General features: G+C 38.9%; 1 protein-coding gene across 1 annotated transcript; it reads right to left on the reverse strand.

Moving 5' to 3' along the window:
- Positions 1-1,577: 1,577 nt before the first annotated feature.
- LOC121942585 (short coiled-coil protein B-like) lies at positions 1,578-13,961 on the reverse strand. The gene is made up of 4 exons (XM_042485839.1): positions 13,778-13,961; positions 7,240-7,311; positions 7,059-7,139; positions 1,578-2,658 (listed from the first exon to the last, which is right to left on the reverse strand). Exons 1-4 carry the CDS (start codon positions 13,869-13,871, stop codon positions 2,516-2,518), a joined length of 390 nt encoding a protein of 129 aa, XP_042341773.1. The 5' UTR covers positions 13,872-13,961; the 3' UTR covers positions 1,578-2,515.
- Between the last annotated feature and the right edge of the window lie 278 nt (positions 13,962-14,239).

Here is a 14,239-nt window from a genome sequence, read left to right on the forward strand (position 1 = left end):
AACCTCTAACCACAAAAACATTTGAAATTTTAAAAAGTCTGACATAAAATCCGCTTGTCCACATCCGAGCTGACTTCTGGGCTCAACTGCATTGCTTATCCATTTGGTAACGCAACTTACGCGCGCACACACACACACACACACACACCACTTCCCTGTCCAGCTCAACTAACCCTCACACAGTCATTTGCAATTGCAGTTAAGCCCCACATTGTTCATTTTTTTTGTTTTCATTCCTTTCAGTTTCGCTATGATTCATAATAATAATAATAATTGTGTAATACCGTTTACCGTGATGTTTTCTGAGACGATTATTGTACCATAAAAAGTCATCTGTCAAAGCACTCACAAAAGACTGACAAAAGACCCCGCTAAAGTGTCGGTCTGAGGTTTTTATTAAAACAAAAAGGTTCAAAGGTTGCAGGGTGTCTACACACAGGACAGTTGGGGGGGTGTAGATTTGGGATTTTCAGCCATCACACAAAGTAATGAAATACTGTACAACTGTTAAAAAATAGTAAAATAAATTACAGCATATACAGTGTTTATAGCCTCCCGTAATATTACCAATGGTCCTGTTTCAGACAGCACGGATGTTCCACATGAATCAGAGCTGAACAGGATGCTGCAGGTTAAAGGGAATTCAAATTTGTTCAGATCACACGACTTTTGTCTTTAGCTTTGAGGCAGCAGCGCTTTGGAGGACACACCCTCCACTCTGCTGCACATTTTACAGTCAGACCCCTCCTCCAGCTAGTGATGCATTGTGGTCCTGGCTGAGTGGATCGATAGCACTCCAGGCCTCTTTGCTGCTGCTGCAGTTAAAGGAAAAAAAGCAACTTTTTGTTGCTTGTCTCACTTCCTGCTGTCCTCAGTCCCCTCCCCCACGTGGATGTTAAAGACAAATAATACATTAACTCATGATTTGACCATTTCCTTTAACACCATTTCCCTGTAACACTCATTCATGACATAAACTGAGGATTACAGACATGTTTAACCCTGTGAACCCCGGAGAAAATTGGTTTGAATTCTTTCAAAAACATTCTTGAAACATTCAGCTGCCATTAGACTTTTTAATGCTCTTAAATCATTGTTTTTAACTACCGCACTTCTGCACACTGAAATTTTAATATAATACATAGTATTTATCATAACTGGATAGTTTTAGAAGTGAGTATTTTTGAATGTTTATTATTTCTTTTTTCCTGTGGTTATTTACAGGGGTGCTTTTATGTTATGTGTGGTTAGCTGTGAATGAACTGTTGTCATGTTATTTCCTGTATCTATGGGGGAAAAAATGAAAATGAGCAACTTGGCAAGAAATGTCCCTTAACTTGCAAGAAGTTAGTAGATTTTATTTTTAAAAAAGCTTTTAAAAATCTGAATTATTAGCATTTATAAGCACATTTTATGTCATCTGTATTTATTTATTTTTATTAATTTTCAGGTAACTTTCTTGTACTTTTTCCTAATTTCTCGCTAACCTCTTCTGAGGTTGCTCATTGCCATCTTCCTAAATTTTTGAAAGAAATCAAGCCAAAGTTTCCCAAAGTTTGAGGTACAGAAAAGAAATCTTATATCATTGGAATTTATTAATTTAACCACTTGCAAAAAAACATCTCTGAAGTTAGTTGAGATTGACACTTTTATGGAGTTAACACAACTTTTAGTTTCTCTGTGCTTGTAGCTGCATTGTTACTGAGCTCTCATAGTGCATTTAGTTTTCTAGTCTCCACCTGTTAAAAAATTCTGAGTAGCTTTATACAGTCTGTAATTTACTGATCGATTCAGAGACATGTCATACTCATCTTTTAAACTAAAACGACTGATACATGCGATGAAAATACATTTGTTTGTCAGTAATACTGTCGAGTTTGCCAGCTTGTAAATGGAGGAGTAGTCGTGCTTCACAGACATGATGACATCCAAGACTTACTAAAAAACTCTGGCTGACGTAGAAAACATTTCAAAAAAATAAATAATTATATAAAGCAGTGTTGAGCTGAGCTTCACGGTCAAACAGTGTTTGTAATGCGGATGGTTTGTGGTTCGGGATCAGACGGGAACGCTGTCGTTGGGAAAACCACAGAAAATCAGAGCAGTCCTCAAACTGAAAACCAAGCAGGTAAACTAGAGCTAAGAATTTACAGATACTATTCTGACGGAGAGTATTAAGAGGAAATTCAAGGTCCAAAGACCTTTAACCAGCTCGTACACACGACCTGCTCCTGTTTTAGTGTTGGTGATTAAAGGGTGACATCTACCTGGTCTGCAGTGAGGAGAAGCTGCTGCAGAACACACCCGGGCAGCACTAACATTAAATGATCTATTTCCAAGGCAGCAGGACGGTGGACAGTCAGTTTTGGAGTTTTAAATAGTTAGTTTGGACTCGGGTAGGTTAACAGAAAGCGCCCAGGTCTGCTGAGAAAACAAAGCCCTCTCCATGTCTCCGTGGCGGCTCTCCTCTCCCAGCGGCCGGCCCGGGACTTGAGGTGTTTTTCGGAGGTGTGCCTCACTTCCGTTTGCTCTTGGTGTCGGTGGTCTGGAAGACGCTTGAGGCGGACATGAGGTTCTCGATGTACTGACCGAGAACCTGGTTCTCAGACTTTAACTTGAGGTTCTCCTCCTTGACTGCGTCGACCCGCGCCGACAGGTCTGAAACAAAGACAAAGAAACACAAACCTCATCACTGAAGAAGAAATCTGCTCTGTCGTAGATTTAATAACACTCAGCACAAGTTTAAATGCAACACTTTTGTTTATGCTCCCATTTTTCACAGGTTTAAGTTAAAGAGCCAAGACATTTTTATGCATTTAACAGATATATTTCTCTCAAATTATGGTCAAAAATGTATTAAAATCCATGTTAGTAAGCACATTCAATCCACCTTCACCTAATTCATCCACCTGACATGCAACATAAATTGCATTTATTAATTTTCTGTCTATCACTGTGTCTATCACACATATGTTATTGTTTCCATTATTGCTGTGTATATCTCCCCCTCTCTCCCTCTCCCTTTCTCTTTCCTTTATGTCATTATTGTAATTTCTGTTATTTACATCTATAGCACGTCTGTCCGTCCTGGAAGAGGGATCCCTCCTCAGTCGCTCTTCCTGAGGTTTCTACCATTTTCCCCCATTATAGGGTTTTTTTTGTGTGTGTGTGTGTGTGTGGGGGGGGGGGGGGGTTCCTTAGTCGATGTGAGGTCTAAGGACAGAGGGATGTTGCATGCTGTAAAGCTTAACTTGGTGAATTTATTTCTCCCAAACTGGAGCTGAGTCTTCTGTGACTGAGAAAAAGTTGAGTTCAGAAGGTGTACAGGTGTTATCGCCGTGAAAAACTGTATACCCCAGTAAAATTTCAGGAAGGTTAAAATATTACATACCACCCAAGCCTACTGACTATCAGTGTGTTAATTACATCTCAAGGATACAGTGTGTTTTGGGGAGAAAGCAACATGGGATGTAAACATTATTTTATTTATTTATTTTTTTCAAGAAAAAAAAAGCATAGAAAAAAGGAAGATGCTAAGTTACAATTTCAGGAGCATCCTAAAAAATCTGCCTGTATGTGTGATTCATTTGTCAAACACTAAAAAGGCTCAGTTTAGCCATAACAAACATTTGTCCTAATAACAAAAAGCCGGTTGATGACATTTAGTTCAGTGCAAATGTTTTCACCATCAAGTAATGCAACTCAGTGCCCTCTTAAGAAATCTTAAAAAATAAAATCAAATGTTGCATGTTGCTTAACTTTATGCATGTTATACACTCTTTTTTTAGCTTGATTTTTATTAATATTACCTCAGTGGGTTTTATTTTCCATCTCAGGATATCTGTGTGTCAGATCATAAGCTGGTTTTATTTAGTGTGGTTTTATTTTTTTTACCTGTTATTAACAGTACACCGGTCTCTCGCCGTGTTTTAACTGTACGTCTGCCTGCAAGTTTTCCGAGCTTTTTACCACCGCTTCTTTAACTGCTTTTAACTCACATGTTAATACAGAGGAGATGGTCTCCACTGTTAATCGTTAATTGTATTTTGTGAGATTTAGAGAGGTGCCATGAAAAATTACCAAAGAGCAATTACAGAAGCAAGAGCATCTTTCTATTCTAACCTAATTTTATCTAACCTAAACTTTTATTTTAAAGTGAGACATTTTTTTAAAAAATGTATGAATATAATCAGTGACATTAGGCTTATCCCCCCCGACCATGTTTTACAATCTCACAGATATATTGATCAATATTTTAGCAATTTAACCCTACTTTAATGTTGCTTTTATCAGATATTTCAACTAATTTGAATCCAACTATGTGCAGCCTTGACACCATTCCATTTAAATATCACCAAGAAGTTATAGACACAGTTGGGCCCAGTATTTTAGCAATTATTAACAGCTCACTTTTAACTGGTCACTTTCCTTCTGTTTTTAAACATGCTGTGGTCCAAGCCCTTTTAAAGAAACCAAATCTTAATCTTACTATTCTTAGTAATTTTAGGCCGATATCTAAGCTCCCATTTTTATCCAAAGTTTTAAAGAAAGTTGTTTTAACCCAAATATTAGATTAAGTCAGGCTTTAGAGCATTACATAGCACAGAAACCACCCTCCTCAAAGTAACAAATGACCTTCTTTTAGCTGCTGACTGAGAAGAGAGCACAATTTTAATCCTTTTAGACTTAATTTCAGCATTTGGTACTGTGGATCATGCCATTTTAATGCCATCGTCTCAAAACCTGGGGTGGTGTCAAGGGCACTGCTTTTAGTTGGTTTTATTTCTATCTTTTAGACAGAACCTTTACGGTCACCATAGGTAACCATTCATCCTCCACCTCTTGTTTTGCCTGTGGTGTACCACAAGGTTCTATTCTAGGTCCACTTTTATTCTCTATTTATATGCTTCCAGTTGGTCATATCATCCAGCGACATAACCTTTCCTTCCATTTTTATGCAGATGACACACAGATATACCTTCCACTTGGACCTGGTGACCAAAAAAGCCTAGCTGCTGTTTTTAACTGCCTCAAAGATAATAAATGTTGGATGGCCCAGAGGTTTTTACAAGTGAACAACTAAAAATCAGAAACCATCCTGTTTAACTGTCCAAAATCCCACATCAGTCACATTGAAAGCTCCCTCAGTCCACTACATTCAAACATCACAGAAACAGCAAGAAATATAGGAGTTACTTTCGATTTGATTTCGATTGATTACTTTTAAAGCATGTATGGGTCTTGCTCCATTTTACGTTTCTGAAATGCTGACCCCATATAAACCAACTTCCTTAGATCCTCAGGTGGGGGAATCCTGGTCGTTCCAAAGTCGAGGCTTAAATCTAAGGGTGAACGTGGCTTTGCCATTAGGGCCACCCGACTTTGGAGCGACCTCCCTGAGGGCCCGCAGAATCTGTGACATCTTTTAAATCACTTCTTAAAACTCACTTTTATAGACTTGCTTTTATTTGATGTCACCTTTATTTACATATTTATTTATTATTTTAGTTTATTATTATTTTCTATTTTATTTAATTCTATTTTTTAATCTCTTTCTCTTTTCATTTAACTGTTCTTACTCTATTTATTCGTACCCCATCCTTCTTATGGCCTGTTCTTACAATCTTGTTTCGTTTTAATTTTTTTAAAATAATTTTTGGGGGATTTTTTTCCTCTATTTCCAGCTGTAGAATGACAGGAAATGTGGGAGAGAGAGGAGGAATGACACGCAGCAAAGGGCCACAGGCTGGAATCAAACCCAGGCCACTGAAAAGGCCTCGGCATATGGGGGGCACACTCTAGCAGGTGAGCTAGCCCCTTGTCTCATTTTAATTTATCTACTTGCTCATCTATCCTTTATTCATCTGTTTTTATCATCCTACCTTTATTTTAGCCCCACTGATGTGATCTTGTCTTGTCGCCTTGTTAGATTTCCTCTTTTATTATTTTTATCATCTTTTATTGCATATATTTTTATATTTTCTAAAAACTTCTAAAAATTTGCTTTATCCTTGTTGACCTTTGTATGTGTATTTTGTTCTGTCCTTTTTGTCTGTTTGGCTTGATTGTTGATGTCTATTTTTTTTTATTCCCAGAGTTCTTGCCTTTGCTTTGTCTGTCAAAGAACTTTGTAAACAACTGTTTTTAAAGGTGCTGTAGAAATAAAGTTATTATTATTATTATTATCGTTATTATTTTTATTATTATCATCTTATGTTATGCATTCTGTGCATTCTATTTCTTTTATTCTTCCTGTATTATCAAGTGGGTTTTATCTATGTGAAGATGCATTCTATGTATTCTATTCTCATTTTTTTAAATCATATTTCTACACAAAGGTTTTATTATGTCTTTATGTCTATCACTACGTGTGCTGGAAACACTCCAATCTACTGGAGAAAATCTTGTGCTTATGTGCATAGTGTTTGTGTGTGTGTGTTTGTGAGTGTGTGTAAAGGAGATGGAGGGAGAGTGTAGGAGAGGTCGAGTGAGTGCATTAGCACAGGACGTTACTGAGACAGCAGAGCGTCTGAGAGGAGGAGAAAGAGGAGCAGCAGAGGAGGGAGACAGTAGCTGTGTTCAAAACCGTCCCCTATCACGGATGTAGTGCACTATATAGTGTGTTTGCCATTTTGTAGCGGTGTTTGAATTCTCAGTCATTCATTTCAACCACTATATAGTGCACTATAAAATACCCACAATGCACAGCACATTTGACTATATGTATGATGTACCGTACATTTAACGCCCATATACCACAATGCAATGGGGCTGTGTATTTCCGGGGGAAAAAAATTCCAACGTAGTGTCTGAAATCTGTTGGTTATTCCCTATATAGTGCCCTATTTAATTCACACTACATAGTGAGTGAGTGAATGAATGAGTGTTTCAAACACAGCTAGTGTTTTAACCCCAGCATCACAGACAGTTACGTTCTGGTGCTGAGGAGAGAGCACAAAGAGGGTTTGGGCATTTATTTATGCCGATTTTTATTGGAGCAAGACACACACTTCCATGTAGATGAAGGGGTGTGTCTATGTGATATGAGTGTGTGTTACCTTCCAGTGTGTGCTGAAGTTCCAAAACTTGATTTATTAACCGCGTCTTCTCCTCCATCTCCACCTGGTTCTCCATGTCTCCTGAAACACACACAAACACTGATTCACACACCATCACAACACACCATCTCATTATTATGACATGATGCAGCCCTTTAGAGGTGTGTGGAAGCAGGCGTACCGTCTATGTCGCAGTTCATGATGAATAGTTTGTTCTCCTGTTTCGTGTACAGGGCTGCAGATCCACTGGCCACTGTCAAAGAATGAAACACACACCATGAGCTCCATAAAGCAGCCTCCGGTCTGCTGATAACATGATGAATATTTCAATAGCCAGTACATATTCCTGCCATTATCTACTTGTGTGTTCATAGAAATAACAACAATTATCACAGTTATTTCAGGCTTCCACTAGGAAAGTGTTTAGTCAAGGATGGTAAGCTTTCTTTTTTCTTTTTCTTTTTTTTCAAATGTCTAAATAGCCTAATTTCTCCCACATCTGGATAACATTTCTGGCCAAGTTGCTCATAGTTTTTTTCCCCTGTATGCTGTGAGTTTAAAAGTCTTAATACTTTTGCAAGGCAACTGAATGCAGCACAAAAAAGTGATTGCAATCCAAGTTTCAAATGATTTATAAAAAGAGCCTCTCTCTGTAGGTATCTTTAGTTTCTTGAAGACGTTTCAGGTCTCATCCAGAATTACCATGACCTGAATGACTGAGAACCTTCACAACATACATCCTTTACATCCTCTGTTTAAATACTTTCAGCAAATGTTTAATCAAAAATGAAACTTTCAACATCATATACGGCATGTTCACAGCATTTTTTGTTTTGTTTAAAAAGTCAAGAAAAAAATAAAATAAAAAAATGAATAATCATTTTTAATGTATTAATTTTATCAGCAATCCAATAAAATGATGACACAGATAACAGCATAATGCCAAATATCAGCCCAAAAATTGGCCAGGCTGATAATCTGTCTACCCCTAGTCAAAAATTGTTGTTCCCATTAGCCGCTTAGACACAAAAACATGGAAAAAAGGGTCTAGGATGAACAACAGCCAAGTTACGCTTTAATATGTGAGGGACATGTTTGAAACCACACCGTACACAGAATCTTTACACATCACTGCACGGCTTGGATTTGCTTTGCAAAGATGCTATACATAATATTTGGTGATAATCCCTGCTGTGTTTACTGTCAGTCAGTGTCATTAAGTCTCGTCAGATAAAACAGTAAGTTTAGTGATGTTGTGCTGAGGGTAGCTGACACACCCAGGGCCAGGCTGGGACAGGATGCCCACTGCTCACCAGCCAAAGTGGACCTCGGAAATGCCTGCTTGGAGCCAAACGCTTCTTTAGATGTGTGGAGACTTTATTGTGTCTGTCCACTTTCCAACAATCTTACACGGGTTATAACTTAAATCCACTACAGCCACAAATACACGAGCTACTAACGCCTTATTACGGTCCATCACATCTCCGAGTCAGAGCCACAGCTCTATTATCGGACAGCCACATAGTATGCACATTGTTACACCTAACACTGCTTTATTTATTCTGGCCCTCTGTTGCTTATCATTTGATCTTTCGCGTGGTTCAATGTTTGATGTCATATCTTCATTCACGATCGAGACTTGGCTTGTCCGAACACAGCTGCCCGTAAACAAATTAAGCATACTCCAAAACAGACAAAAAAAAAACGTATGGTCATCACTACCGTCGCTTAGCTTGCAAAAACATTGTTAGATGTATTTTAACACGGAGGGTTGATCGATGCGGAGACTGTCAGTAACCTTTTCGGGCATAAAAACTGGCAAAAGCAGGGTCACGGGCGGATGTGCCCGATAATGGACGCGTGTATATTAGCTATGTGAGCTATGTACCGGTGTAGCTAGCCAACGTTACGTCCACGGAGCCGCTACTTCAGCACACTGTGAGGACAGTGTCTCAGCACCAGCAACCCGCAGCAACATCCTCTAGTTGTTCATATATTCAGAAGTGACTCTTTGACAAAATAAATTTGATAAAAAGCGAGGTGAAACGGCTCGCAGTGCTGCTAACTGTTAACGCTACAGTCTAACTGCAGCTGCTAGCTAATATTTAGCGTTAGCTTCAGATGTTAATGGAGAGGCTGCCTGTGATTTCGCCACTTATTATTCTCTTACTCAAAACAACCGCTACATGTCGGCGTTTAACTCACCTACAGCGAGAAATGTCTGCTCCGTGTGGCGGAGTGACCCTGTAAACACACAGGCTCTGAGGCGGCGGTGATGATGATGAAGATGGTAGCGACGTCACCGTATGTGAGAGACTGGACTACAACTTACAACCTATGAACTACACCGACCGACAGGGGGAGCCACTATTGCGCAAGCGCGCTCAAAGGTACTATTAACCTTAAAGTGAATTGTCTCGATTTCTTTGAAAAATAAATATGAAAAAATATATATTAAGAAATCATTAAAAAACGTGGGGAGAAGGCAATTTGAAAAGAAAGAAGAAATGACCCCCAAATAGCAAGAAATTACTGCAAAGTACAAGACTTTTACCTGACAGTTTTTCCTTAGCTTTACCACCACACATCAATTTTGTTGGGGTTCAGAGGTTTAAATAATTATGAAAGGTATCTGAAAGCACAAGAAAAGTGATGTCGCTCCAGGTTTCAAATGGTTAAAGTCTATAAAGTACTACACACAAACACACCACAGGTAAACAAGTTAAAGGGGCCCTATTATGAAGAACTCACTTGTTCAGTGTGTGTGTATTATTCCTGCCAAACACACAAAGTGTGAAATAAGACTACCCAATCATTCAGCTGTGGGCATGCCTGCTCTGTAGTACTGTGTAGTGCTGTGCTGAAACAAGCCGTTTAGAAATCGCTCCTGAAGTGACATCACATCACAATCCAGTTCACCTGGTCACTGCACTGCGCTGCTGCGTGACGAGTCAGGTTCTGTGCTTTTCTTTTACCATTTACCAGCTAAAGCTAACTGCTAATTTACGAGTAGCTAACATTAACTGCTAAAATGTGGGAGCATTTTAGCTAGCCCCCAACCCCCCCCCCCCCCCACCCCACCCCCCCTCCAAGAAGCCAAGGTTAGATTCTAAGTGAATGAGACCATCTAAGTTTTATGATATTTTGTTCATTTGTGTTCGGGAAGAGGGATATGTACTAGTGCTAACATTGTAAAAATATAACATCTATAGATACATTAAACCATGATGGTGTTAGAAAACAGGATGTATTTACCAGTGATAACACTTTTGTGATGATTGTTTTATACACATAGTGAATTTGTTTTTAAATTTTTTTTAAAAAATGTAAAAAAAAAAAAAAAAACACAGGACAAACGAAGGACAAAATTAAACGGCTGGCACCAGGTGTGTTGTTCATATACTGACCAAAATCATATCAAGAATATCAAAAAATATTCTTTGATGTTAATCAGACTTATTGGGTCAGTTTATTAGATCACAAATAATATCATTTTTAATTTGTATTTTACTGTATTGTAAAGTCTACAATATTATGTATACATATAATGTATGTATAATATATGTCTTTTTTTAGCAACTCCTGCATTCTACAAGCTGGAGAAGGTGCTGACTAACAAGAGGACTCTGAAAGATGTCGCTAAACTGAGGCCCCACCACCAGACTTAATTTTTGGAGGCTTTTCACAGCATCACACTTCGTTGCTGCAGCATCAAAAAATGTTGTGTTTCCTTTTCTTGGTATACTGTGCAGGTAAATGTAGCTGTGATGACTTAGAACTTAAGAAATGTGACAAGGTTGTAATTATATACATCTTTGATTTATTTATGAATTAAAGGCTCTACCTGGCTGCCATGCTTTACGATGAAAACACTCAACGACCACAAGTCAGAACATCTGATGGAGACCTACTCTATAAAGTGCACTTTCCAAAGGCCATGAAGAAGAATGCAGAGCAAAACCAGTGAAGACTAATTTAAAACCGGCATTCCGTAAGTGTTACTTTATTTTTTTTTCACCCAAAAAGTGATTTAGCTTATGCATTAAGTTACACACATGTTGTATTGTACCATTACAGTTGTTGTGGTAACAGTTTCATTACAAAGATAATTTAGTAATAAAAAAAATCAAACCTACGTAGATAGAAATAAAAACTTATAAAAAGTGTTAAAAGAGTAATAACAGTAACAGATTGAAGTGTTATGCCTGGGTATGAACAGGCATCCTCAAAAGGCTACATTGTTCTCAAGCAAGGATTGTCACCCTGTGAAAAGCTGCGTGTGCAAGCAGTCCAACACTTTAAGAACTTTTCTCAACAGATAATGGCAAAGGATTTATGGAAGGATTTATGGATTTATCCATCTAAACTCCATAATGTCATCAAAAGATTTAGGCCTGATTCACATTGCACATGGAAGCAGTGCGTGAGCAGTGCCAAATTTGTTTGTTTTATTCGGTGCCCATGTTAACAAGTCGGAGCATCCACAATGCCTACATAAGCAGCGCTTTGTCAGGCAGGTCTCAGTTGCCTGTCAGCCTTGGCAGATTAAGAGAAATTGTGGCTTGCCGCTTTTTCTGCATTCCATGCATGGTTGTCAGCAGTAATAGACAGTGAAAATAGTGTTTTGATAGTTATATTGACTTTATAACACTTGATACTGCAGTTCAGAGGTCTGTCTCTGCCACAGAAATGAGGAAATACAAAGATGTCTGTTTTACTCAAACTTTCCTGCTTCTGTTTGAAAATAAATGTCCTCTGACAACGTCTCTGTCAGTTGTTGACACAAAGCATTTTATTTTGAAATATTTACAGGACCGTGTTGTTGACAGCAGGAGCTTGCACAACTTCATAAATGAGTGGAATTTATGCTTATGAATGTGGAATACAGCACTCATAGCAGCAGGGAGCCTTGAAGAAGCGTCACAGCTACAGCGCTGTCAGTGTGAACACCACAAGCGTATATATTTGAAGAAGTAAACAGTAGAAAGCAGTAGGGAGGCCTGTGAAAACTTTACGGCTGTTACTTCTCTTTATATCTTGTACTTATTGAGTCTCTCTTTCAAACTTGGGGCATATTAACGCCAGGAACACACTGCCTGCATGAGCAGCACCTGAGCATAGCAGATCCTGTTGGGTTTTGAGTTTGTTTGGCACCCACGTTAACAAGTTAGAGCAGCCACACTGCCTGTGTGAGCAGCACTGGTCAGGCGCATCTCAGCTGCTTGTCTGCTGCAGCACATCTAGACAAACAAAAATAAATTGTGAAAATGGTGTTTTGTCAATTATATTGACTCTACGCTGCCTTTTATTACAGTTTCAATGCCTTTATCTGTCACAGAGATGAGGAATAACAAATATATCTGTTTTACTCAAACTTTCCTGTTTCAGTCTCAAAATAAAAGCCCTCTGACAACGCTTCTGTCAACAGAATCACATCAGTTGTTGACACAAGGCATTCCATTGTGAAATAATTGTAGATGGTGTTGTTGAAAATGCAGGAGCTTGCATGACTTCTTGAATGAGTGGAATATGTAAAAGTGGAAATATAGTACTCATAACAGCGGGTAGCCCTACAGAAGCATCCCAGCCACCACGCAACGCAGCCTGTGTGAACATTGTGAGTGTCCAACATGCTGCAGTTCGGTAAGGTTGCCGTCACACACTGCTCGCGCATCCAGAGTGTTCCAGGTCTAATTTGAATCTATGTTTTAGCGCTGCTTAGGTTGAGACTGTCGGTTAATAGTGATGGCGCGTCATTGCATTTCACCAGTTGAGGAGCTGAAATTATCACGTTCATCGTGTTATGTGTCCATTGATGCCAATCAGAGCTTACAGGGATAAATGCCGGTGGCCACCGTAGAGTCATTTGACCCAGATAAAAATGCTGATGGTACGCTTTCCCACTGCATTAAAAAGCCAGATGTTAGCAGGTGTTTGTGGGGTTTTTTGTGCAGTCAGAATGAATCCCAAAAAGCAAGCGATGCAACTTTGGTAGGAACCACACCTCAGTCCTGTCACAGCACAACACACCAACATAGCCACTCTGGTTTTACAAGCTGTTTGTCTCCGCCTCAGGGCCCTTTGTTCAGTCTAGCATGATTACAACAACTGCTTTAACCCTTTGAAACCTGGACAGACATCATGTTTCTTGCGCTGCATTTAGACACCACAAGTATTTAAACCTCTGAACCCTGAGCACATTGATTTGCTTTATCTCAAAAACATTGTGGGAAAATTTTCAGGTAATTTTCCTGAATTATTGTTATTATTATTTTCGCTAATTTCCTTTCAATTTGGGGATCATTTCTTCTTAAGTTGCTCATTGCCTTCTTTCCTTGTTTTTGAAAGTAATCCAGCCAGTTTGCTCAGATTTCAAAGGGTTAATTGTAGGTCACGTAAACTGTCATTCATACCAGAAAAATACATACATAATAAACTGATCATTTTCATTAAATCTGTAGATATTTTAACAGTCAGATTGTCTAATAGTCACTTTACACCTAAAGCATGTTCCATAATTAGTTTATCTATGAAGAGTGAAGCAATTTGTATGGATAATTCTCTACAGAAAACACATCAAGAGGGATTTAACAATGTAGAAAGTCAGCATTTTAGTTTTAGAAGATCTCATCTAACATGTCAGTGATCTGACTGCTTCCTCAGATGAAGATAATAAAAGGGCTAACTATAATTGCCAAATAGTCTTTTTGCAGTTTTACCTGTATCATCTGCCAGAGAGATGTTGGTGAACGTCCCATCGTCCTCATTGTCCTCGGCCTCAAAGTCCTGAGTCTCCTTTCCTTCCTCCAGCATGGTTTCCTTATTGTTTTGATCTCACAGACTCATTCGTTAGTGTCAGAGCTTTCTCTTTGTCTTTGTTTCAACTTTGCTCTTGTTTCGTCTCTCTTTTGGCCCTGCCTCCACACACACCTGCCGCCTGACCCGTTCACATCGTCACGGTTACCTGCCCTGTCTGACTGGTGGCTCAGGTTACACAGTTGTCATGGGAATGCGTCACCATGGCAACCACTGGACCACAACATTGAGACAGACGTCCTATCAGGAGAACTATCAGTGGTCAAAGTGTAATTGGCAGAGAGTCACACATTAACCCCATTAACCAGGTGTGCCGTCTGATGATGCTTCTTTTTGTTTTAACCCTGATCAAAACCAGAAAATCC

This window comes from Plectropomus leopardus, chromosome 4 (assembly GCF_008729295.1).
Source record: "Plectropomus leopardus isolate mb chromosome 4, YSFRI_Pleo_2.0, whole genome shotgun sequence".
Lineage (NCBI taxonomy): Eukaryota > Metazoa > Chordata > Actinopteri > Perciformes > Serranidae > Plectropomus > Plectropomus leopardus.

Bases quoted from the DNA above. Each gene is read 5' to 3' on its own strand.
- LOC121942585 (XM_042485839.1), bottom strand. From the start codon at position 13,871: ATGCTGGAGGAAGGAAAGGAGACTCAGGACTTTGAGGCCGAGGACAAT. The intron at 7,312-13,777 runs GTAAAACTGCAA...ATTCTTTGACAG, and splicing joins CTCTCTGGCAGATGATACAG to TGGCCAGTGGATCTGCAGCC. The intron at 2,659-7,058 runs GTAACACACACT...TCTTTGTTTCAG, and splicing joins ACTTCAGCACACACTGGAAG to ACCTGTCGGCGCGGGTCGAC.